Below are 25,654 nucleotides of genomic sequence, written 5' to 3' on the forward strand. Positions count from 1 at the left end.
AGGAGGTGGTTGCTAGGCATCAGGAGGCACCGATTGGTCAAGATCAGAAAGCGGTTGGTGAACAACAGGAGGAGATGGCTGGAAGTGATGATCAGGAGGTCATAGGAGGCAATCTGTAACCAAAAGCTCTGGGACAAAGCCTGCACAGAAAAGAACAAGAGGGTTAACTTTGTCCAATGCAGGAGGCAGGGACGAGCCCCAGACCTGAAAGGGCTAAGACCGTGGCTGGAAGAGCAATGATCATAGGGTGTAATGTTGAGAAGGAGCAGGAGTAGAGAGTAATGAAGAAGCAAAAGAAAAGGAGCCTGAGCTAGGAGGCGATAAGACCCTCTAAAACTCAGATGAGAGAAAGAGGAAGGCAATTCCATTTGGCAATCCCAGGGCATTGAAGACAAGCTGCAAATGAATTTACACCTTGTGGAGGAAAGGAAGCAATATCTACAGACAACCAAGACCAGCAGAGGTAACCTGGAACATACCTTTGGTGACTACGGGTGCAAGCCCATGCAGATCGAGGGACTGAACGTTAAAAGAAGCTGGGCTTGGAAACGATTTTAAACTGATGACTAATGCTCCAGAGGTAGGCCATAGGACAGTGTCAGGGTCTCAGGTTCAAGGAGAAGACAGGCAGTCGTTTCCCATAAGATTGGAGGCTGTTTCACATTTAGGAAGTCAGGCATGAGGTTCTAGCTGCACTCTGGGTAGAGTGAATCTTGTTTTTTATGTGGATGAGTTTGAGGTAATATTCATATTTCCTAAACTAATTGCTAATGAGAATCTGAGGTGTCCTTGTCTTTCCAAGATGCAGTTGGGAAGCTGGGGTGCTGATTAGTTTTAACTCTTAGTTATGCAGGAATAGAACCTCGTAAGGAATTTTCTATAACTGCCTTTGATCTACTAATTTTCAATAAGAAGTAACCATCTTCCTGACGCACTGGTCCTAGGTAGCACTCTCGCGTGGTCAAAGAGGGACATGTTGCTGTGATGCTGGTGGTAGAAATGACAAACTAAAAATGTACAATAGTAAGATCAATTTAATCGGCTGATTTGAGGTGAAAGTTATGTGCTAACCTAGATAACCCCGGTAACATCAGGCAGGTGGTCAATTTGAGATGGAATTTTGGATGCAGCAACTCTGCCTCCACCAACTCACTCCATAAGAATGTATGTTTCTCACGGTTTTCTCTTGGAAGATAGCCTGAGGTCCGCTAGAGGCATGAAGGCATCATAAAGCAAGACACAGACAACAGACTTAAAGTTCAAAATAAAATACTTTATTAAATCAAGTGTCAGGATAGTAGAAGGCCTAACTTGCCCTATGCTAAAGTGGGATTTCCCTACCTGAATGAAACTAAGGAAAGTCTGAGTCAAAGAGTTCAACTTAAAAGTCTGTCTGTATCCAGAACCTATACGTGCCTTCACAACTAAAGCTAAACAATGTGTAGGGATGTCAATAATAAACTAAATTGTGTTTAACTCAAAGTTCTGAGCTTCTTCCAGCTCGCAGCTCGCTTTCAGCTCCCCTTCCCCAGGTGTTAGATAGTTCCAAAAAAGTCTCATGATTACTGTTCCTCTAGTTCAATACGGCACAGTTCCAAACAATCCTCTGGGTTCCCTTCCCCGAGTTCCAAGCAACATAGCTAAATCACAAAAAGGTCTTGAGGCTCTGTTCTCAAGACAACAAGTGTAGTTCCTCAAGTTTCAGGGTTCCCTTCCCCAAGACTTTAACTTCACCACAACAATGTCCTTGGTTTTCAGCAATCAGGGCTCACTGGTCTAGGCGCAGTTGTTAAGACGACTGGTCCACTCATCACAGGTCCCGCAACCAGGATGCCTGGGCTCTTCAGCCCACATAAGTTCTTTGGTACTAGCTCCTGTGCACCAAATCACCTTCAATCAGTTCCTCTTTATTGGCATCTAGGCTTTATGTGCTGATTTACACTCCTCTGGCTTCTCTTTGTCAGCCTTGTGGCTCTGCCATCACCTGTCACACACCTCTTGCCATTCTTTGGTATTGATGCACTGCATTCACTCATAAAAGTTCAGTTTGAGGTTATTTTGTTCGCATCCACCTTCCTATGACTCTCTGTCATACTAGCGCCCTTTTCCATAATTTGTTTTCATATGGGCACCTTGGCTTTTCTCCTTATTTGCTTGGCCCAAAAAGTTTTATTCCATCCTGTATTTAATATACTTAACTTTCCATTCAGGTCGGTCTTCAATATGCCTTTGTTTTGCTTAAATTTAGGTTTCCATTCCGTTCCGTATTCAATATGCTTTAATTTTGCTTAAGTTTCAGTTTCCAACAACCAGAGACTTTCTAAAACATTCTCTCGGAGACACGCGACCACTCAGATACTAAGTATTCCTTCTCAAATTTCAACAACGGAAATGTTCCTGATCATGCACCCGCGTACCTGGACTTTGTCAATTGAGCTTGCCTGACTATGATTAAGGGGACATGCCTGACCTTCACAACACTTTGCAGGCATCTCCCTTGTCCCAGTACTAAAGTGGTGAAATGGCATAGTGTTCCTCACTCTTAGTTGCCTCTTACTTGCTGCAGTACTGTCAATTGTCACATGAGGGTAAATGAGGGGAGCTGGCTTACAATAGCCCATAAAGGACAGGGGAAGGTTAGGTTGAGTGTCAATAGGGAAAGGGGGATACCATGGGCCTCCTTACGAGGCTGGCGGTAGCCGTAATACAGGCACGGCTGCCGCCGGTATTCATTTTTTTCCGGCACCCTCGAATCGGCAATTACCAGGTCATGCCAAGTTTGGCAGACCCAGTAATTGCCCATTCGCGTGTGCCGGTAATAAGGGACTCCCCATCCCCTTTCGGCCACATAGGGCTGAATGGGAATGGGGAGGGTGGTAGCACCGGTACCGTTAACAACGGTACCGGTGCTACTCTCCTGTTCTGCTTGCGGCTGCCGGTACGGCCACCAGGTCAGACCTGGTGGCTACAAGGGCACCCGCGAGCAGAACTCCTAGTATGGCGGTATGGTTGCAACCGTGTTATTTACTTGTAATAAGGCCCCATGTCTCGCTTGTGTGCCCCCACTCACAATCCCCAAGGACCCTCCACCCAGGTGATCCTCCCTCGCTTCTTCACCCCCAGGGTCGGGATCCAAGAGTGATGGCATTTCCCTGGACACCTGAGAAAAGGATCCTAGAGTTTTTAGGCATGAGAATACCCTCGGGTTTCTCACAGAAGAAAGGACGTTTGGACTGCCTGCGTAAGCACCGGGGTTGGGATCCCTCCTACTGGTGAACTCTGAGTGCAGAAGTACAAGTGTGAGTGGTACAGCCAGGCCCATAACTCAGGGCTACAGCGGTATCCAGCCAAAGGATCTAAAACAAAAGGATCGAATGCCTTTTGTTCGACACCAAAAGGACCGAAAAAAAAGGGTTGAATGTTTTATTTATTTATTTATATCTATTTGTTTGGTTTGGTATGCATAAAATTTTTTTTTAAAAGAAAACGGGGGGTTGGGGAGGTAACAGCCCCATATAAAAAAAAAATACAAAAAAAAAATCGACCCTTTTGTTCGGCCCTTTTGGTTTCGAAAAAAAAGGGCATGCAATCCTTTTTTTTTCGATCCTTTCACCTATAACCGGCTACAGCATGTCAGAAGATGTCGGGTATGCAGTTTCTGTAGGGTTCCTGCGTGTACTCCACCGCACGGCCTCAGCAGTAATTTATTGAGAGCTCAGGAAAACTTTTTCGTCAGCAGCATGGATGGGGTACCGGTTGGGCCCAGAACAATATAAAGCTTGGCACACTTGAGGAATACCACAGTAACCCTGGGATTACAACCAAATGTACAATATTAGCCATTTGGGGAATTCCCAGGAGGTTCCAGCACTAGTTATTCCCTTTCAAAGAAACAAAGGATTACAGTTTAGGAGGGAAGGAAGTACAAGACTAGGCAGGAGACCTTGACATACACAGGGTCCCCTAGTATAATGTTCAATCTTTGCACAGAAGAGTGCAAAATACCATGCAAAATTAGTAAAGACCACCTGCCATGTAAGCACAGCAGGCAGGGTTTTCAATGGATTCCTATGGAATGCCCCTGCTTTTTGTTGATGTAAAAAGCAGATGGATTCCACACAGCTTTTGCACCAGCATGACAGAGAGGAAGGTCAAGGCGGAATCATAACTTACGGTCCGCCTCTCCTCTCCGCTATGCACATGGTTGAAAATGAGCTGCATCATTAATGCGTGAAACTCTTACACATGGCAACCAGCACTCACAATGAGACAAAAACACTGCCTGGCATGTGAGTACACGTGTACGTTGCCTTTGGCCCTGCACATTTGCACTCCGCAATGCAAATGATGAAAATGTGGTGACAAATAATGGCTCACCAATGTCAAACTACGTTATGCAGAACATGAGCTCCTAAGTGTGTTTGATTTAAAAAGGTTATCAGCCTAATATCCACAGTCTGCTGAAATTCCATTATCAATGTAGATTGTCTATGACAGAGAGGAGTATGAGGACATAAAACTGTTAACAAAATGCAGAAAAGGATGTGCTGAGAAAATGAAGTCCCTACATCAGGCAGGCAAGGCTGCACTGAGAGGATAACGGTCTACAATAGGTGGATGAGGATTTGCTGAGGAGACAACAACGCTCCCTACAACAAATAGAGAAATCTGTGCCCATGTGATAACCCCATCTACACCAGGCAAACAAGACTGTACCAGACGTAGAACTGTTGAACAACAGGCAAATGAGAAGATAACCCTGTGCCAAGGAGAGAATTCTCTTTATACTAGGTAAATTAGGTTTTGTCAAGGAGAGTACTTGTAATAGACCAGCCATATGGTCTTCATTACACTGTCCAGGGCTGCACATGGTGCTTGGGGCCCTGAAGTACCCACATGAAGGGCAGGAGTGTGTAAACATTCACAATAAATCAACATTTTTCTATTCTGATTCCCAATCTCCATTATAAATAGTTTCAAACCTGCTTGTAAGGAGCGCATCCCACTTATTCCACAATGCTCAAACGTGGATAGGTTACTATGCATATTCAGCCAGAGAGACAACATTCCAATGTCATTGTCGAAGATGATGGGTCCTCGAAGCAATATGAGGGCAATATTATGGGGGCGGTTCCTGCTCTCCTGATACAGCTCATGTGGGAAAATGCGGTCTGCTCTCACATTCTCAGGCCATGTCTTCTTGGTTTCAAGGCCCATATACACCACAATATCATCAGGCTCACTGAAATGAGACAAGCAAGAGAAAAGAAACATTAGGATCCTATATTGTATCAGATGTGTTGATTGCACCAAACACTAACCTATGGTGATTCACACTACCTACTAGAAAAATACCTCAGAGAAACCACTGACTGTAATGTATGTGAAAAGATGACATGCACTACTATGCTCAAAAACAGTGGGACAGGCATGCACATCAAGCATCGACACCTAGAGGAGTGAGCATTTCATATATTATGTTGATTTATACCATGCACCGATTTCACCCAAGGGCAGTCTCCAGGCGCTCACGTGGCTTTGCAAAAAAGAGGACGGGTTGGTTAGTGAGGGAAGTAGGATAGGTCCGGAATCAGGTGAAACCGGCATCTGTGTGTGTTGGCTTGCACATGGTAGGTTGCATGTACTCGCCTGGTGTATCCGTACAGGTAAGGTGCAGTTCCTGGGATGTTTTCTGTGTGGCTGTTTGTTGTGTTGAGGTATGTCTGTGTGTTTTATGTGTAGATTACTGGTATGTAGGATTGTGCACACTGGCTTGCTGTATCATTACGGGTAAGGTCCGATGCCTGGGATGTTTCTATGTGGCTGTATGTTGAGGTGTGTATGTGTTTTATGTGTAGATTGGCAGGTGTTTAAGGTAGTGCACACTGGCTTGTGTCCATACAGGTAAGGACCAGTATCCTGGTTTGTTTGTTGTAAGTGTGTGTTGCTTGTGTTGGGTGTGTGTTAGGGTATAGGTTGGCTAGCCCAGTGGGGGTGTATCGCGTTTGGATGGTGTGTTTGAGGAAGTAGAAGCGGGGTAGTTAGTGCTTTGGCTACCCGCTAAGATCTTCTATGTGGCTAATCTACACAGTCCTATCTGTTGTGACAAATGACTAATCTCCATAATTCTAAATGTGATGCATGGTTAATCTTGTCAATTCTATCTGAATGGGACGCGTGGCTAATCTTCACAATTCAATCTAAGTCTGGTGCATGGCTAAACTTCATAATTCTCTCTAAGTGTGATGCATGGTTAATCGTCACAGCTCTATCTAGAAGTGACGCATTGGTTGAACTTCACAATTCTGTGTAGGTGTGACACATGGTTAATCTTCTCAATTCTATCTGAATGGGACACCTGGCTAATCTTCACAATTCTATCTAAGTGTAATGCATGCATAATCTTCACATTTCACTTTGAGTGCGATGCATGGTTAATCTTCATCTGGACAGAGGGTGAACTCCTAAATTGAAGGCCCAACAGTAAATGCAAAACAACTAGATTTGATATATCTGGATAGAAGGAGAACGCCTAAGTATGGGACACAACAGTAGAATAAAACCACCGATGTTATGTAGGTAAGAAGAGTGGAAGGGCTTTGTGGAAAACAGCGAGTGCTGTACTCCCCACCCAGACCACACTTACCTTGTCAGTCGCTGCTAGTGCATCAGAGAGTCACACCATATAGTATACACTGGTCTTTCTACCCTTGGAAGTTAGTTACTGTCACCTTGTCACTCTCTCAATTCAACTACATTTAGCAGCATGCAAACTGAGAGTGGCGCATAAGCATGAGCGCATAAACAGGAAGCAAGTCCAGGTGCCCTTGCTCCTCAACTGACATTTAGTATGGAGAAGCTGTTGCTACTGTTATTGTTACTAGTGCTCCCTGTTTACTGCCCTCCTGGTTTCACGAGTTAATTCCCCTACCTGTGAGGGCATTTAATCTCACCACTCATGTCCTCAGCGACTATTATTTAATGTGTCGTCCCTATGTCCTTTTTTTGCTTTGGCTTTGTTTTGCCCTATTCCCCTATGGACTGATTACTTGTGTACAGACCTTGTACACAACTTTCGAACTGCTTCAAGCATATCCTACATTAACCTGGATTCTTTCGAACTGCTTCAAGCATATCCTACATTGACCTGGATTCTTAGACTGAAACCAGTTTTTGGTATTTGGAGCACAGTCTGTGGTCTGTGACATGGCCTGTTAATGGATTTTACACTTCTACATCAGTGAACTGTTATTTATGTGCAACTTTTCTTGTTGAACGGTTTTGGTGAGACCTCTTAGCTGGGAGTAATCTTGCACGCCCTTAATCTCCTTACTGAGTGAGGTTAGTGTTTGTAACCTTCCTTCTGTATTGCATACAGGAGAGAATGCAGAAACTCACTGCTCAGAAAGGGTTAATATAATCGTTTGTTTCCTATTTTCGACCCCATTGTGCATTTTATTTGTATATCACAATAACCTTTCCCAAGTTCTTTTGCAGCCCAGTGGAGGGAGGTTATTGGATATGTTTTATTATCTTCCCCTCCTTTGTGCCTGCGCGCAGGAACTATCCTGTACATTGAAAACAGGGTCTTTCCCTGGAAGCACCTCGAAGTTCACTTTACCAAGCCTGCACACATGACTTCTCTTAAACCAGGAGAGGCCAGAAGGCAGAGTCAGGTGTGGCAGGCAGAAAGAGGATCACCCAAGAGGAAAGGTGAATCAATTTCAAGACCCACGCCAGGACTATAAGCCAATCTGAGAGACTGAGCCTAACAGCCAAACCCCATCCAAGCTATCACAACTGGGTCCCCTTAAAGCAGAGAAAGCCTGGAAGGCATGGCCAAAGTACTATAACACGCAAGGGTCCAGTCAGTGGGAGTTAGGAGGAAAAGCTCACTTGGAGCAGGCTGGCGAGATAAACAGATGGAGCAAAGCTAGAAACAGGAGACTAGACAAGGGTCGCTGGAACAAGGCGAGAGCAGAAAACAGGCAGCTGGAAGGCAGGCCCAGAAGGGGAAAGGAAGAGATAGGAGACGGCAGGGGAAGCCCAAGAGGCAGTGAAAGGAAGACCCAGGATGTGGAGAGTTAAGAGACCCAGCATGCTCAGAGGTGCAAGACCCAACGAGCTGGGAAAAGAAAGGTCAAGGAGGTTGGCAGTAAGTTGACCCAGAAGGTTAGGAGGAGCAAAACCTAGAGGGATAAGGAGAGAAAGGCCAAGGAGGCTGGGAGAAGACTAATACAGAGGGCTGGGGAAGACAGACCTGGGAGGCTGAGAGAAGGAAGGCCCAGATAGTCTGAGAGACAGTGATGAAGTAGAGGATCATGCTGTATGAGAGGTGCAAAAGGGGAGAAGAAGGTGCCTAAAGGGCTGAAGGTGGGGGTGAAAATAAAGAACTAGAGAACCCTGATCATTACACAAGAGAGATACCTAAATGGGTGAAGACAGTGTAAAAAGGAGAGAAGGTGGGAGAGTTGAAAGAGAATTTGTGATCTTTAATTGTTATAAGACAAGTGCTAAAATGGGCAAAGAAGATAACCAAAGGTCTGGAGAAGGTGGGAACGAGAGTAGAGGGCTTGGATGAGAAAACACTAGTGAGAGGCGGAGGATAAAAAAACTCGAGAAGAGAGAAAACAGATGTAGAGTTGGTGTAAGAGTTGCTGAAAGAAGTCAAGGAGTAGGGAAATATTGGGAAGGTGATAGAAGTGAAGGGGAAATATTATGAAACATCAAGATGCTGAAGGAGAAGGTAGTAAAAGGAACTGAAAAGGTGAAATGAAGGAAAATAATCGGACTATAGAGGGTCATGCTAGAGAACTGAGAGAACAGCAGTGAACAAGAGGTGGTGGACTCGAAGGGGAACACCTAGGTAGAAACTCTGTCTTCCCATGGGTGTTGCCTTAACAAGGTTTAAGGCAACACCCAGGGGAACAGAGAGTGACTGGAAGAGGGGAAGTTAAGGAGGGGCCTGTTAGGAACCCGAATGGGTCTTTAGGGCAGCCTTCTGTCATTCTGTGACTCTGGTCGTTGCTGAAATGCCTGCAATTCATGACCTCATTTACAGAGTACACCACAGGCTCCACGTCTGGAGCTGAAACCCAGGATGGAGATCCGATAGAGAACTGTGGCAAAAATACTTCAGGAAACCCTTAGAAATAAGCAATGAGACAAACTATGCAGATTGTATGACAGGATCCACTCAGTTGGGTGGTAGACTCTCCCCTGTGCACATCCCAGATCATGCCAGGATATTGGAATCTCTCTTTTGGGTGCATAGGTCTAGATATGAGATGATCGGCATGGATGCATGCTACTAAATGTCCTAATGATATGCAAGATCATATTTTGGATGTGCCATTTGTATACTCAGATCTGTTTCATTCATCTACAGACGGATGAACAAAAAACAAGGCAAGGGGCCTCATTCCGAGTATGGCGGTCTCGAAATAAGGGTGCCTGTAGCAATGTACCGGCTGCCTTTCCGGACTGCCATACTACAAGAATGCTGGTAGGGGCCAAGGATCCCCCCACAGGCCTGACCTGCCAGATTCTCAGGGCCCTACCGGTATGTCTCTCACTGAAACACCGACTCCATGGAAATGGGGAGTAACCGTTACCGCCGCCACTTGTGATATTCCGGGGGCATTCGTTAATCCCACCGGTGGGTTTTACCGGCAACCCCGTAAGGAGCCCCAAGCTCTCAAATTGCAAAATCTTTGGCCTATTTTACTGAGCCAGCCCTTAAGTTATTTTCACAAAACAGAACAGGATCTGAGATCAGAGCAAGATCTTTCAGAGGCTTTAGGGGTTTCCAAGAGAGGAGTGCGAGACAACCTGATAGATCACAGGGACCAATAGGCAAAATCAACACAGAACTACCTCCAAGGGGTTTCACTCACCCACTCCTCTGTACCAGCCTCTGAAAATAAAAACCATTTAGGTTACCGGCCAAGAGCAAAAGGCAGTCAGACAATATAGTTGACTGAACCCACCACACGTGAGGGTGTGGCACCATAGATCATCCAGTTATCCAGGTACGGGCATATGAGGATTCCCCAGAGGTGCTGGATACGAGTATCTCTATTACTTTGATAAACACCATTGGTGCAGAACTTAAACCGAAGAGCAGGACTTTGTAATAATAGCGCAGGTTCTGAATAGGAAAGCAGAGAAACATTATGTGTGGCTTTCAGAACACTATGTGCATGTAGGCATCCTTCAGACCTAGAGCACATAATCAATTCCCCTCCATCTGAGCGGACAGAATCTGCCCTGGAGTGACCATCTTGAATCTATCTGTAGGAAGATATTCATTGAAGCTAAACCGATTCATGATAGTCCACCATCACGCTTTGTCATCTTGGAAAGGACAAATAAAATTGATAAGTAAAATTGTGATGGACTCTCCAATTCTGCTCTATGGAATCAATCCTTCTCTAAAGTCCCTCTGAGAGATGCAGTGAAAATTACAGGGGTTAGGGTGGAGGACAGGAGTCTGAATTCACTAGCAATAAGGTTCAGGGGGTCAAAGGTTATTACCCTCCAAGACGGGGGTGAGGGAAACACGTCAGCTAACCTGAACTGAGTGCTGCTGGGCCTTGGGGATGTCCAACAATAGGCTTTTCAGTCTGGCGTGATGCTGCGGTTAGGAAACATTTTTGGCTTCTAGATCATTTTGTTGACTGACATCTGGTGCTCTAGGTCAGTAGATTGCTGCTTTGGGTCCGGGCGAGGAAGCCTCTGAAGCCTGCTGATGTTCTTTGGCCCTTCTGTGGAGCTGTTGAGCATGATTTTGCAACATGCACGAGATTGTTAACAGACTTATGGCATTGTGGAAATGTGCCTTTCCTTTAATGAGATGGCTTGCAGGCTTATGGCACTGAGGCAATGTACCTTTTCTTTTATAAGTTCCTTTTAGGATTTCATATGGCTCATGCTACACACCTTAACTATAGTGTTTGTTTTTATTTATACAGCGCTTAACACCTAAGCGATTCACAGAGATCAAAACAGTGCAATAATAGGATATGACAGTGAAATCAGTTAGCAAGCAAATGCTCCTTTAATCGATTTGTGAAAAGAGGGAATAAAATCAGAGATTGAATAGAAAAAGGGAAGGCATTCCAGTGCTTAGGGGTGAGAAGGGAGAAAGAGCGGAAACGAGATGAGGCACAGGGAGAATAAGGGACAACCAGAAGAAAGAGAGCCTGTGAGCAAAGGGAACGAAAAGGAGAATAAAAGGACATTAAGTAAGAGATATAGAGGAAAACAACCATACCAGACAGTTAAATACTAAGAAGAGAAATGAAAAAGGAAGTCAGGCTTCACAGGTCAGCCACCAAATAGAATGCATAGCAGAGGAATTAGAATTATAAGGAGAAAGAGTGCAAAGAACGTGGATAGAAGAATGATAAATAGAGCAGAGTGGAGTAGGACAGTATGCAGGAAGACCTAGGGCCTCATTAAGAGGTGGGTGGTAAGGGATACGGGGCACCGTTAAGGAGACAGGTGCCGGTAATCCCTTACCGCCCAATTCCGAGGTCCCTTAGTAGGAACCGTAAAGGACGTGTGGTCTGACCACACGTTCTTTACGGGACCCGTTAAGGGACCTTGGAGCTAATAACGAGCCTGCTGAGGAGGGACAGGAAGCATCCAGGTGGATGTTGATGTCTCTGAGGAGGAGTTGAGTGGTCGAGGCCAGGAAGGAGGAGGAGAGGTCTGCCCACTCAGAGAGGAAGGAGGTTACCTGACCAGGTGGCTGGTAGATAGTAGCAACAGTGAGAGAGTGGCCAGGAGAGAGAGAGAGCCTGCAGACCAGGCATTCAAAGGAGGAGTAGGCCTGCATAGGAATGATAGAGGCAGGTATCCAATCCGGGAAGATCATGGCTAAACACCCACCGGGACGGTTGGATCTGGGCGTGGAGAGGATCTTGTAGCCATCAGTTAGGAGAGTGTCAAAACTTGTGACAGATCTGGCCGTTTACCATGTCTCGGTGAGACCGAGAACACCAAGGTCGAGTTCTTCCAGGAGATGGCAGATGTAAGGTGGAGAGTTTGACAGCTGAGCGAGAGTTGAGAGTGGCAATGTGGAGAAGGTTGCCACCCTTGATAGACTTCCGGGGAGGGGTACAGGTCAGAGGTACTCAATGAGGATGTGTAGGAGTAGCCCGAGCGCGGGTAGAAGAGGAAGGAGGAGGATGAAGGTGCCAGAGAGGGGGCAGAGGAAGGAGGCAAGGAAGCCAGAGAAGGGACAGCAGGAGTGGAAAGGAAGTTGATAAGGTGTGGGAAGCGTCTATCAAAGAGGAGGAGGTAACGTTCTTTCGACTGGATGTTCCTCCAATGTATTCCTCATCTTAGATATTCACGTTCAGCTTTAGCTGCTTTGGAAAAATGTTCCCGGCAGAGGGCGCCGTGCATTGATGGCGTCGAGTCGAGGTCACTCGAAGGCCTCTGTCAAGGGTGACATCATCCGGTATACAAGTAGCTCGCGCGGTGCCCGTTGGCCTCAGTTCTGTTTTCCCCTCTTGCCCGTGATAATAGTCAGTGTAGGTCGACATGGTTCAGCCTTGCGAGAGTTGAAGTAGAGATAACCTTGTAAATTCTACAGAGGGGTAGACTCGGAGGGCGATGAGGAATACATTGGAGGAGCATCCAGTCGAAAGAATGTTACCAGTTGGTAGGTAACTTGTTCTTCGAATGGATTGTGTCCTCCAACGTATTCCTCATCTTAGATAGACTCCCAAAGCAGTGTAAGAATTTGGAGGAGGAGGGAGTCAAATCTTTTTTTTTTACAGTGCTGAATATAGTACTGCCTTACCAAAGGCAAGGTCCTTAGAGTGGAAAGCATCTAAACTGTAAAACTTATTGAAAGTATGTATTGAGGACCAAGTTGCTGCATCACAAATCAACCTAAACGGGACACCCCTTTTAAGGGCTGTCGAAGAGGCTATACCTCTGGTTGAGTGGGCCCTCAAGCCTTCGGGCAGGTCCTTACCAGCCAATCTGTAGCATTCAGTAATGCAAAGTACAATCCATTTAGACAAGGTCTGTTTAGACACTGCTTGACCCAACTTCCTTCCAGTGTAGCCAATAAAAAGCTGATCATCAACTCTGAGCTTGGAGAGCCTTGAAATATAAAAGCTTAACGCCCTTCTAGGGTCCAGCCTGTGGAGTCTTTCCTCCTCATTAACGGGATGCGGGGGAGAATAGAAAGCTGGTAGAATGATTTTCTGATTCAGATAAAAATCTGACACAACTTTAGGCAAAAAGGAGGGTTTAACCCTTAAAACAATCCAGTGTTTGTGGAACACAGTACAGGGTGGCCTGGTAGATAGTGCCTGCCACTCACTCACTCTTCGTGCAGATGTTAATGCGACCAATAAAATGGTTTTGAAGGTTAACAACCTTAAAGGGCATGTGTGCAAGGGTTCAAATGGGGCACACATTAAAAACTTTAGAACCAGATTAAGGTCACATGTGTGAGCCCTTTTAGGAATTGGATTACCAAATGAATTTTAAAATAGGAACACTCTTCCGAAGAGCGCTTAAAAATGGAAAGTGCTGCCAAAGAACCTTTAACATTGAGACCCTTATTTGCCAGTGATACGAGGAAAGATAACACCTCTGGGATTGAACATAGAAAAGGATCAACATTCTTTTCCCTGTACCAGTTGCAAAACTTCTTCTAACAGCAACGGTACAGAGACTTTGTTGCTGGCCTCCTTGCCGAAAGCAACACCTCCATGACGTCATTCGGGAGGTCCCAATCGCTGTATCACTATATCTCAGACTTTCAGATACCAAGAATGAAGGTTGAGAGTGTTGACCTCTGGAAATAGAACATGACCCTCCCTTTGTGAGAGACGATTCACTCTCTAAGGAAGACAAATTGGAGGACAGATGGACATATCTAGAAGGTCTGGGTACCTGGCCCAATCTGGGGCAATTAGGATCATGCGGCTTCCGAACCATCTGAACCTCCTGATTACTTGAGGAATGACGGGGATCGGTGGAAACGCGTAAAGAAGTGGGAATTCCCAGTCCACCACGAATGCGTCTCCTAGAGCTCCTCTCAGAGGAAATTCGCTTGAGCAATACCTTTCGCACTTTCGGGTGACTCCGGTCGCAAACACTTGAGGGGTTCCCCAAAGGGCGAAGATCTCTGGAAGGACTTCCTGAGCTAGCTCCCACTCGTGGTAGGCTGTGCCCAACCTGCTTAGAGTGTCCGCCGTCATGTTCTTCTCTCCGGCTAGGTGAACTGCCGATACGGAGATTCCTTCTTGAATTGCCGAGTACCAGAGCCGCACTGCCTCTCTGCAAAGAGATAGTGAGCCTACACCCCCTCTTTTGTTGAGGTAATGCATGGCCACAGTGTTGTCCGTCATTATCTGGACATTTTTCTGTCTGACCGAGGGCAGAAAAGCCATCAGTGCTAGTCTGATTGCCCTAAGCTCTAAAAGGTTGATGTGTAGTTTGGACTCCGATGGAGACCAACGACCGCTGACTGTCAGATCTTTGGCATGGGCTCCCCACCACATGAGTGAGGCTTCCGTCACTACTGTAATCTCCGGCAATGGTTGGCAAAAATGTTCTCCTTTCAGAATATTGTTCTCGCAGGTCCAGCTTAGAAGGTCTTGTTGACTCCTGCTCGGAACCTGAAGTAGATCTGTCATCCTTCCTGAGAAGTGGGACCATTGAGTCTTTAGAGCCCATTGAAGGGATCTCATTCTCAGGCGAGCTCTGGCACTAGTAAGATGCAGGATGCCATGAGGCCAAGCAACCTCAAGAAGTCGTAGGTCGGAAGATTTTGGGCACTCTGAAATTTGGAGACCATCTGAAGAATGTCTTGAGCCCTCATCTTGGGAGGCGAGCACTTTCCCAAGGATGTATCCAATACCGCTCTGATGTACTGCAGCTGTTGAGAAGGTGTCATCTGTGATTTCTTTAAATTGATGGAGAAGCCCAGTCTGTGAAGGGAGTAGCAGGTGACTTGCAGATGATCCAGGGCTTGTTCGGGAGAACGCGCCCTAATCAACCAATCGTCCAGGTAGGGGTAGACATGGATCCCCCCTCTCCTGAGATACGCTGCCACTACCACCATCAGTTTGGTGAAAACCCTCGGGGCAGAGGTCAACCTGAATGGCAGGACTCAAAACTGATAGTCTGAGCCGCCAACGGCAAACCACCAGTATTTTCTGTGCTTGGGATGTATTGACACATGAAAATAAGCATCCTGAAGGTCCAATGACACCAACCAGTCCTGAAGTTGAAGGGCCTGAAGGATCTGAGAAAGAGTGACCATCTTGAACTTGTCCTTCCTGAGGAACTTGTTCAAGTATCTCAAGTCCAAGATGGGTCTCAGTCCTCTGTCCTTTTTGGGAATAAAAAAATATGGAGAGTACCAACCCTTGTACCTCTCTGCTACAGGCACTGGTTCTATAGAGTCTTTCTCTAGCAGGGTTAAAATCTCCTGCTGTAGGAGCGGATATGGAAACTTCAAAGAGTGTCTCAATGGGGGATTGTTTTGAGGCTGCGTTAAGAATGGAAGGTAGAAACTGTTGTTTCCAGAGCCCAAGCATCTGAAGTAATGGTCTTGCAGATGCTGAGCGAGTCTTCTCCCCACCGGTGTTACATGATGTAAGCCCTCCAAGCGGTTTTGGGGCGGATGCTGCGGCTGCTGATGGCAAGGAAGCTGCAGCTAGAGCTGACTTAGTACTTTTACCTCTTCCACCACAAGGGATTTTTTTTTGGCCTCTTTGACTGGCCATTCCTCTCGCCTTTCCATATGAGGAGTAGTAACGATAGGATTATCCCCTCCAAGAATTTCCTGATGAACGAAAAGGCTGAGGTTGCCTGATAGCAGCTCCCAAAGACTTAGGAGCCGCTTTTGAGGTCTGCAACCTCACAAGGCTCTCGTTAGCCTTGCTGTCAAAAAGGTGAGACCCGTCAAAAGGCATGTTCAGGAGATGGGACTGGACATCTGGTGCGAAACCCGACTTCCGCAACCACACAAATCTGCGCATAACTGCGCTAGTAGCCATGGACCTGCTGACGCTGTCTGCAGTGTCCAAACCAGATTGAAGGGATCCTTGCATGGCTACCTTTCCATCTCTAACGATAGCCAGGAATCCTTCCCTTTCCTCCCCTTCTGGTATATGCTCTGCCGCCATGGAGAGGCCCTCCCAGAGAGTGTATGAGAATTTTGCCAACGCACATGTGGAGTTGGACGATTTTAAGGCCATACTCCCTGCTGAAAATGAAAATGCCCATCCATCCACACGCTTGTCGTCCCTATCTGGAGGGATAGAAAGTTATGCTGCTTTATCGGATGTAGCGGTGGCTGCCTGGACCACCAGTCTCTCGGGAGTGGGGTGTTTGGACAGATAGCCGGGGTCGCTACTGGAAGGGCGGTATTTTGATGTAATGGACTTATTCACAGCAGGAGATCTAGAATGTCTGTCAGATCATCCTGGACAAATTGGGTCTGTGGTCTAGTCCAACCTAAATAATCAACCACCTTTGACATTAGTTGACGGAATGAGGAATTGGCATGGTCTCCTGGTTCTGGCTTTCCAAATTCTGCCTCAGGTGATGTATCCACACCACTAGCATTGTGTAATGTCTCTATGAGATCCCTCATTCTACTCTCTTTAGAGATGAGACATTTGGGGTGCCATATTCCAAGCCAAATGGGACCTCCTCATCCTCAGACCTTTCCTGATCTTCAAAAATGGAGGATAGGGATTTAAAGAATTCTTTCCTGGGCAGAGGAGTGAACGTTTTTGAAGAGGGTGTAGGCTTTGCAGCTTTCTCTTTTGCTGCAACCTATTCAGATGACTGAACTGGAGCCTTAGGAATTTTCAGCACTGACAGCTTCGGAGTCGACGTCGACAAAGGCGTCGATGGAATAGGAGCCGTCAATTGGGACCGGTCTCAAAGGTGTCGAGGCGCTCTTCGAGGCTTTGTCCTTCGAGCTATGCGGGACCTTGGATGGCGTGGATGACCGGTCACCTCGACTCGAGCAGTCTTTCTTGCTCGGGTTCCTCAAGGGTTCCAGATCAACTCTTCTTCGATCACCCGGGCTCGAGGGCGCGCGAGTGTCGGTACGGGAACGTTCCCGGCTGGCTTCAGAGGAAGGCGCGGTCCTAGGCTTAGCCCTTTCAAATACTTCCATCATTTTCACCCTGAAAGCTTTTTGTGGGGCATTTCATTCTTTTGGGAGAGTCATCTGAAAACGAAGTGGATGGAGACCGGTGGTGTCTCTTCTTCGACCTTTTTGTCAAAGGCGAGGACTGGTCGGAGCCACTTCGGGATCTCGACCTATGTGTCCTATCACGTCGAGGAGATTCTTTATGAGTTCTCGACTCGATGTTCGAGGATTTTCGGTCGGGTTTTGTCTGTCGACCCACCTGCAGTTTTCCCTTCCTCTCTCGCAAGGCCTTACCGGTCATCGCCTGACACTTTGTGCAGGCCTCTGTGTCGTGATCTTCACTGAGGCACCACAAATATGATCAGTGTGGGTCAGTTATCGACATTTTTTAACTGCAATCTTTGCACTTAAGCCCGAATGCAGGGTAGTCAGGGTCGATGAAGAGGACATCTTCGATTCAATTTTCTTTGAAAATGATAGTGGCGTCACAGAAATTACTGAGGCGCACAGAGTCTCTGATAGCAACACGTACTGTGGAAAAACAGAACTGAGGCCAACGGGCGTCGCGCAAGTTACTTGTATTCTCGATGAAGTCACCCTCAACGGAGGCCTTCGAGGGACCTCGCCTCGATGCCATCGACGCACAGCGCCCTCTATCTAGAAAAGATTCCGAAGCAGCTAAAGCTGGACTTGAATATCTAAGATGAGGAATACGTTGGAGGACACAATCCATTCGAAGGTGCCATTTAGGTAAACCTTAATGGTGATCTTAGAGGAGTGGAAGGGACCAGGAGGGCCTCCCACCGGGTGCCACCATTAATGGGAGAGGAGGAAGAGGAGAGAGCACAGAGACCATATGTAGAGTCCATAGGTCTGGCGAGGGAACGACAAAGAGGATGTCGGTGAAGGGTTGCCTGGAGGAGGCACTGGTATAGGTGTCAGCGATAGGGTGGCCTGGGTTGGAGACCAGGATGTACTTTTTAAAACTTCTTCCTACCAGACATAGTGAGAAGGACAGGATAGTCAATAGAGAAGCAGTTGGAGAAGATGTGAGAAACAGAGAGCACCACAGAGTATACAGAGGGGTGTGAAAGGGGAGAAGGCAGAGGGGAAGGTGAGGAGTGGGCGAACAAGGTAGGGGGAGACAATAGGGGCAGGTACAAGAGGAGGGGTGCAGACAAGACAGGAATGAGACAAACAATCAATAAAATAACGATGGGTTTCAAGAGAACAAATAAGAGCAGTCAAGTAGAAGTGAAAACAAAAACAGTTAACAGAGTAGGCACGAGGGAACCTGAAAGAAAAGTACACAGCAGGGAACAACCGGACAGAGCAGGGGCTACTAACAGAACGCTGATCAAGGGAACCTAAAGGAGAACAGGGAAAAACATACAGAAATAGGCAGTACAAGTATAAAAGCAGGAATGGGTGACCTTAAGAAAAAGTACAAACAGGGTACAACCAGGCAGAACGAGAGCTAACTAAATGAACAGTGATCAAATGGAGCCTACTGAGAAGAGTGAAAAACAATGGAGGAAGGCAGAACAAATAACAACATTCAAGACAGCAGAACCGGGAACAGTGTATATCAAGCAAAAGAGGACCTAGAAGAAGAAACGCAGAGCAACATAGCGTAGCAACAGGATCTGGCAGGAGGAGAAAGGGCAGAGGGGGGCAGGTGGAGGGGGCTGCCGGGGAGCAAGGACGTGCAGAGGGCGCGTGGATGGTATCTAACTGAGAATGGAAGGGGTGTGATTGCACACACGATCAAAGATTACGAGGGACCGCACAGGCGCAAGCGTAGCCAAGGGCGGAAGGGGCGCAGAGCCCACGCGATTGGGAAAGCTAGGGACCATGCGGGTTGGGGACACGCAGGAGCGAGCATAGCCAAGAGTGGATGAGGTACAGAGCAAGCGATCAAGGATTTCGAGGGACCACGCAGACTGAGGACGTGCAGGCACGAGCGTAGCCATGGGCGGAGGGGGCATGCAAGCAATCGTGATCAAGGATTGCGAGCGACCATGCTGACTGAGGACACACATGTGCAAGCGTAGCCAAGGATGGAAGGGGTGCAGAAGCACACGCGAACGAGGATTGCGAGGGACCACATGGACGGAGGATGCACAGGCGCAAGCATAGCCCATTATGGATGGTGCGAGGAAGCGCATGCAATTAAAGATTGAGAGGGACTACGCTGACTGAGGATGCACAGGCGTGAGTGTAGCCAAGGATGGAAGCGGCACAGAAGCACACGCGATCAATGATTGCGAGGGACCACACGGACTGTGGACGTGCAGGCGCAAGCCTAGCCAAGGATGGAGGGGGCACGAAAGCGCACGCAATCAAGGATTGCGAGGGACCATGCGGGCAGAGGACGCGCAGGCACAAACGTAGCCAAGGATGGAAGGGGCACGGAAGCACATGCAATCACAGATTGTGAGGGACCACACAGGCAGAGGACGCAAATGCGTGAAACAGCCAAGGATGGAAGCGGCGCAGAACACTGGCGAGGGCCACACAGGCGAGAGCAAGCAGGAAAAGAGGGGGTGAGGGCACACGCAGTCAAGGATAGCAGGGGAAATAACGCAGGGGAGGATGCAGGAAGACAAGGATGGAAAGGCGACGGGGTGAGCCCAAGGAAGGATGCAAGGGACCACGCTGGTAGGAATCAAAAGGGAAGGGGCGCACCCGGCCAAGGGGCAGGGAGGCAAATAAGAGGGGCAGAAGGGACGCAGTCAGGGGAGAAGGCACAGTCATAGGGGCTAAAAAGCGCAGAGCAAACTAACTCCCCAGAACTTCTTACCTGCCGGCCGCAGACAGGAGGGTGAGTCATCCACATTCACTGTCTGTACCGCAAACCCCTTTGCTGCCTAACACATGCTTTGCTCAACACTGCGGCCTTGTCCTGCGAGGGGTTTGATCAGAGGGTCCAAACCTCAGATTTTATAGGCTGGGAAGCGTGGACGTAGCAAGCATGCTACATATTGTCAGGCAGCGTCTTTTGTGGACCTACATCACTCAACACAGTGGCTTATCCTGTGAGGGCTTTGCTGCAGAGGGTCCGAACCTCAGATTTTATAGGCTCGGAAGTGTCGACGTAGAAAACGTGCTAGGTGTCATTGGGCAGCGTCTCCTGCAAAACCTGCATCGCTCAACACTGCAGTCTTGTCCTGTGAATTGCCTTGGAGTTAAAGTGTTAGCTGATTTTAAAAACAATAAGTTCCTGTGGTCAGTAAGAACTGTTACGGTGTGTCTGGCCCCCCTCAAACAATGTTTACATTCCAAAAAGGCTGCCTTGATTGCTAATAGTTCTCGATAGAATGCTGTTAAAATGGATTTCTGAACTCTGACCTGGTGGTCAGAGGTTCAGAAGGCCAGCCTAGTTTCTTGGAACAGGGTAACCTTCTGGACAAGCCAGACCAAACAAGATAGCATTGGCGGCGGTCAAGACTCAGGAGGGGTGAGGGTGATTGAAAGACCTCAATGAGCACACAGAGTAAAGGACACTTCAGTCCCGCTCAGGTGTATATATTTTAAAAATACAAATACATGTATTCAAGGCGTTTGAGTTTCAACACAATAGTTATTAACAGAAACCATTTTAAACTAACACAATCCTACTAAAATACATATATACAAGACCAAGTGGCCTAAAGGGTTAATGCACGAAATGGGTCCACAACCTAGAAAAGGGAAGTAAGCAGGTAGTGCAGAGTCATTAGGCAATTCTGCAGTAATCACAATCCTAACTGAAAGGCAGTCCATTCCCTAAAAAGAGGGGAGCCTATTGCACAAATGTACTTGCAATGCTGTTGCACGCGGTAGTGCAGATGGGCGAAAACGGGGTCTATGTAGGATCTGTAAGGTGGGTGAGGTAATGCAGAATAAGTTCCCACTATTTGTGGAGGGTCTCCCCAAGAGGGCAGAACAGGTTGCAGGAGTTGGAAATAATTCGATTGCTCAGGCTATCTGTGGTAAGGAGAGGGGCCCTCAGGGGCCACTCATGCGTAAAAATGGATGGATGCGCTAGGGGCCACCAGTAAGGGTTGCAAGTACTCACCAATCTCTGGCGCACTCCAGACCAAACTTCGGCGGTCGGGTCAAAATCGGTTGCAGGTTCAATTTATGAAATTCTGTGGCTCTGTGGCTTTCTGCGACAAAGTTATAGTGTTGATTCCCAAATGGGACAGTGGTGATTTCTCTGCTCCTGGTGGATGGATCAGGCCAGTTTCACTGCAGCAGGCTTCAGGGTACAGAGGGTCACAGCTGCAAGGCACCTGCAAAGTTCATCCCCACGGCTGGGCGACACTGTAACCGTGTGTACTCCGGTTCGGGCGCTCTCTCTTTACTGGAGACCTGGGAATGGCAAGTGTACGAAACACAGAGCTTGCGATGTACCAAGTTTCAAGGGCCTCCTTGAAACGGTGGTGGTATCAGAGCAAAGGTCTTGCGCAAGCTGGTCAGCCCACTGGTTGGCCCAGGGACACTTCTGAGAAGGCTTACTTGCAGGGTTTGATGAAGGTGCCAAAAATAGTTGGTCCCACTACTCAAATGGGTCGAAGCTTGTTCGCAGATGTTCTTTTTTCGATCAGATGCAGAGGGGTCCAGTGGGACGACAGCGGGCTCAGGGTGCCAAACCTTCCAGCGGGTCACTAGCGGTGCCTCGACTCGGCTTCTTAGTTTCAGGATACTTGGATCCTATCCTTCGTTCAGTGAGAACTCAAGAGAACGACATGGTATGGGTGTTTGGAGCCTTCTCTTATCCAGAATCTCCTTCGCGCCAAAACGAAGAGGACCCAATGGGAGATTGTTAGGGAGAATTCTCTGTTTAGGCTGAATTTCCCTACCTAGTGAGTCCCCCAGCAGCTTTGCTGGATTTCTGGGGTTTCTTTTTTTTCTCCTGCCAAGAGTGAGACTCTTTTACCCTCATTCTTGGGCATGTTTGAAGTGTGTTTTCTGGGTTAAACCTTGTGTTGAATGGGCTATGGGGTCTTTTACTCCATAGGGCCTCATGTATTTTTGTGATGTGGGTTACACAGCACCCTCTGTGCAGTAACCCAGGGGTGTCCTAGGGACTCCCCAACATAGACTCCATACCCTGGGACTGACTACTGTCTCCCAGGGCATGTAAAGTACCAAAGACTTTACTAGTCTTAAATCCTGAACAGAACCAGTACAAACCATCATATTGTGGATGTACTGGCTGGGGCAATTCGATTGCCCCAGGGTCTGTTAGTCGAAGGGGCACGTCTCCGTCCCCCCTGATCGAGTTTTGGCTGGTGGCAGTGGAAACTACTTTTTATATTCAACCGCGAATATTTTCCTATGGGATTTCCCATTGTTTTAGGCTAACACATTTAATTATTTATTTACGGTAGCCTCAAACATACCGCCGGTTTATATATTTATTATTATAACTCCGGTTGGGATTTTTTGCCAAAACTTGATTCTAAAATGGCGTTGGCGTTCGCCTCTGTAACTCTGACCCAAAGTGGAGCCCTTTGTTCCACTTTTGGTGGGCTTCTCCACAGAAGCCCTCCAAAGTGGTGCCACTCTGTCTGGGGTACTTAGGAGGGGTGGAGGGGGATTTAGGCACCCTGGACTGAGTTACCTTGGTAACTCAAGTCGCACTCCGTCCTGATTGGCCCAAGTGGTGAGCCGGCCGGCTCACCACTTAGCATGTTTGAGTGACAGCTAGGCTGGGTGAATGGGGGTTTGCTGCATAAAAGCAGGGCTTTGGGGACTGGAACTTCAGAAGTCGCCACAGGACCAAGAATCCGACGAGGGAAGAGCTGAGCCGACCTGCTACGACGACACCACCCGGTGGAGCCCTGCTGAACCGTCTCACCACTCTTCCCAACGACCGAGGAGAACTCTTAACGGAGTGGCTCCTTCCCTTGACTGGTGGGGACAACCAGTTTTCACCTTCTTTCCGCTTCTTCGAGGTATCTCGTGGCCGCCTTGCCCGTGCCAAGCACCCCGGCAACCGGAATACCACACTTTTACCACAACCGCGAAAGTCGGTACAACCCTTTAACCGGAGGACTCCGCGGCTGGTTTCTTTCCGGGCAGTGCAACGACCTTCTTCTTCTGCTCTTCAGCGAGAACTTCTTCTTCCCTGACCGACGTCGAGCCTTGCTGCCACTGCCTGGAACAACTGCCACCGCTGGAGGATCCTCCCCGTTTAAGGTACCGTGTTCCGCCTGGCTTCCCTTGCCACCGACTGTACGGGGTAGTTTTAGCCCCCGGCTTTCGAACCTGGGAGTGCCTGGGACACCCTGGCTAAACTTTCTAAGCCTCTCTAAACTCTTTCTGAACTCTTTTGCAAGACTCTGAATCCCAAATAACTGTGTGATCTTGGGCACATTTTCGCTCTGTCTGCTCTAAGAGTGGGCCCTGCCTAGTGACTTTTGCTCACCTGTGACTTTGTGCTTCTTTGAGCCTACTGAAAGTGTTCTTGACCTTAGAGTGGTGTGTTTATCCTAATTCTGCTCTTTTTCCCTCCCTTCTTTGAACCACTAGAGTGTCATCTAACGTTAAGCACTCACCTCTGTTTGAATTATGTGGTGTTAACCAAGAGTTATCTAGTTAGGAATAAGGGTTGGGACTGCTTTCCATATAACTGTGTTTGAAGTGTTTTACTATATATTGCTAGAGTGTTTTCAACTTATGTGTTCTTAAAATAAATAACTATATACTTTTGAAACCAAGCTCTGGTCAGTGTTTGCTTGTACTATTGTGTTTGAGTACCTATTGTGTATACTTTGCATACTGCCTAACTCTTCTTGAGGGAAGTCTGACTGCTCAGCCACAGCTACCAGGTAAATCTGGGTGGTGCAGACTGCTACCAAGTGGGTTTACTGCTATACCTGTAGTCTTAAATCTTTTGCAGTGTTCCCTAAGGGAACTGCACAGGTTTCTGCCTAACACTGGTGTACAGCGGTGGGATTTGTATTGAGTATACATTTTGGTGTGCTTTAGATACCTTAGTGCAACTAACCACAAAGCTTAGCACTGTAAAAGTAATCCTCTAACATGTCAGTTATAGAAAGCTATAGTCAAGAGTCCCTTGCAGCCAAAACTGCTGATTGTTTAAGAGTGCTCTGTAAACATAAGGATCTCATGGCTAAGGGCAAGAAAATGGAGCTGATTCAAAGATTGTTAGCTAACCAAAGTCTGGGTGATGGTTCAGAGGAACCTACCACCCCAGCAAATGTAGATGACAGTATTGAAATTGACATAGAACAAAATGTTGATGATTTTGAGGAAGAGTCAGAAGAGGAGGGTGAGGCTGTTGTGACTGCCCCCCCTAGGCCTCTGCCTGCTCTACCTGCTGTGCCTACTGGGCCTTTACCAGGTCCCACATTTAGTCCTCAGTACTATGAACTAGAGAAAATGAAACTAGAATTGGAGTATAAAAAACTTAATGCTCAAACTGAAAAGGAACTAAGGCTAAGGGAAATGGAGCTCAAGCATGAGCTAGAAATGAAGAAATTGTCTGTTGAGAATGCTTCTCTCTCTGGCTCCTCTAGAAGTTCCAGTCCTAAAAGACCCCGGATGCCTAAAGAATTGGTCGGTATGTATGAGCCTAAGTTGGATGTGTTGGATTGGTTGTCTCTGTTTGAATATAATCATGGGCTCCAGAACATCACAGGAAATGACTTACTCACCTGGTTGTTCTCTAGGCTTCCCCCTGTTGCAACTGATGTGGTAATGGAGTTGGGGGAGGAGGATAGGAAAGAGTATGAATGTGTGAAACTAGCTTTGATAGCTAGGTTTGGGAAGACCCCTTCCCAGTATCTTAAGAGGTTTAGGAGCCTCAAAAAGCATGATGGTACCCCTTGGGCTACCTGGGTGAGTGACGGGTTGAAAAACTTAGAGGGATGGATTAAGGGTTACAAGGTGAACACTTATGAAGGTATGAAGAATTTGTTTATGTTGGAGACTATTTATGATGCCTGCTCTCCTGAGCTCAGACAACACTTGGCTGATTCCAAGGAATTAGATTCCCGGAAAATAGCTAAGGCTGCTGACTTGTGGGTTGCCAACAGGGCCACTCACAAGGATTCTGGGGTAACTCAGAAGAAGGATGAGGGGAGACAGCCTAAGCAAGACTCCAAGGAGAATTCTAATAATTCCTATCCCAAAGAGGGCCCCAAACCACAAAATAACCAGGGTAAGCCACATGGGAAACCCAGTCAGGCTACTGTACCTTCTGGCCACCAGCCAGAAGGAGGTCAGAACAAGCCACCCTTCCAAAGAGCATTTGGACAATGCTATATCTGTAAGGCTACTGACCATATCAAAGGGGATCCCAGGTGCAAGGGTAAACCTGCAGGGATCAGCACAGTCTCCTTAGCTTTCACTCCTGAGGATGAAGTACAGATGGCTAGTGCCCACTTTGAACTCTTTGCTGAAGAACCCTTGGGTCTTCAAGCAACTGTCAACTTAGAGTCTATGGATCTGGTTAGTAGCCAGAATAGGGAAATCTATAACTCTCTACCAGCA

General features: G+C 47.3%; 1 protein-coding gene across 1 annotated transcript in view; it reads right to left on the reverse strand.

Moving 5' to 3' along the window:
• The window catches only part of LOC138567268 (uncharacterized), a 1,463,541-nt gene that overhangs the window by 155,308 nt on the left and 1,282,579 nt on the right, over window positions 1-25,654 (reverse strand). The window contains exon 11 of the mRNA XM_069645299.1: window positions 4,983-5,242. Within this exon, the coding sequence (XP_069501400.1) occupies window positions 4,983-5,242 (260 nt within the window). The remainder of the gene's footprint in view (window positions 1-4,982; window positions 5,243-25,654) is intronic.

Source organism: Ambystoma mexicanum, chromosome 2p, assembly GCF_040938575.1.
Source record: "Ambystoma mexicanum isolate Mex_15411 chromosome 2p, UKY_AmexF1_1, whole genome shotgun sequence".
Classification (NCBI taxonomy): domain Eukaryota; kingdom Metazoa; phylum Chordata; class Amphibia; order Caudata; family Ambystomatidae; genus Ambystoma; species Ambystoma mexicanum.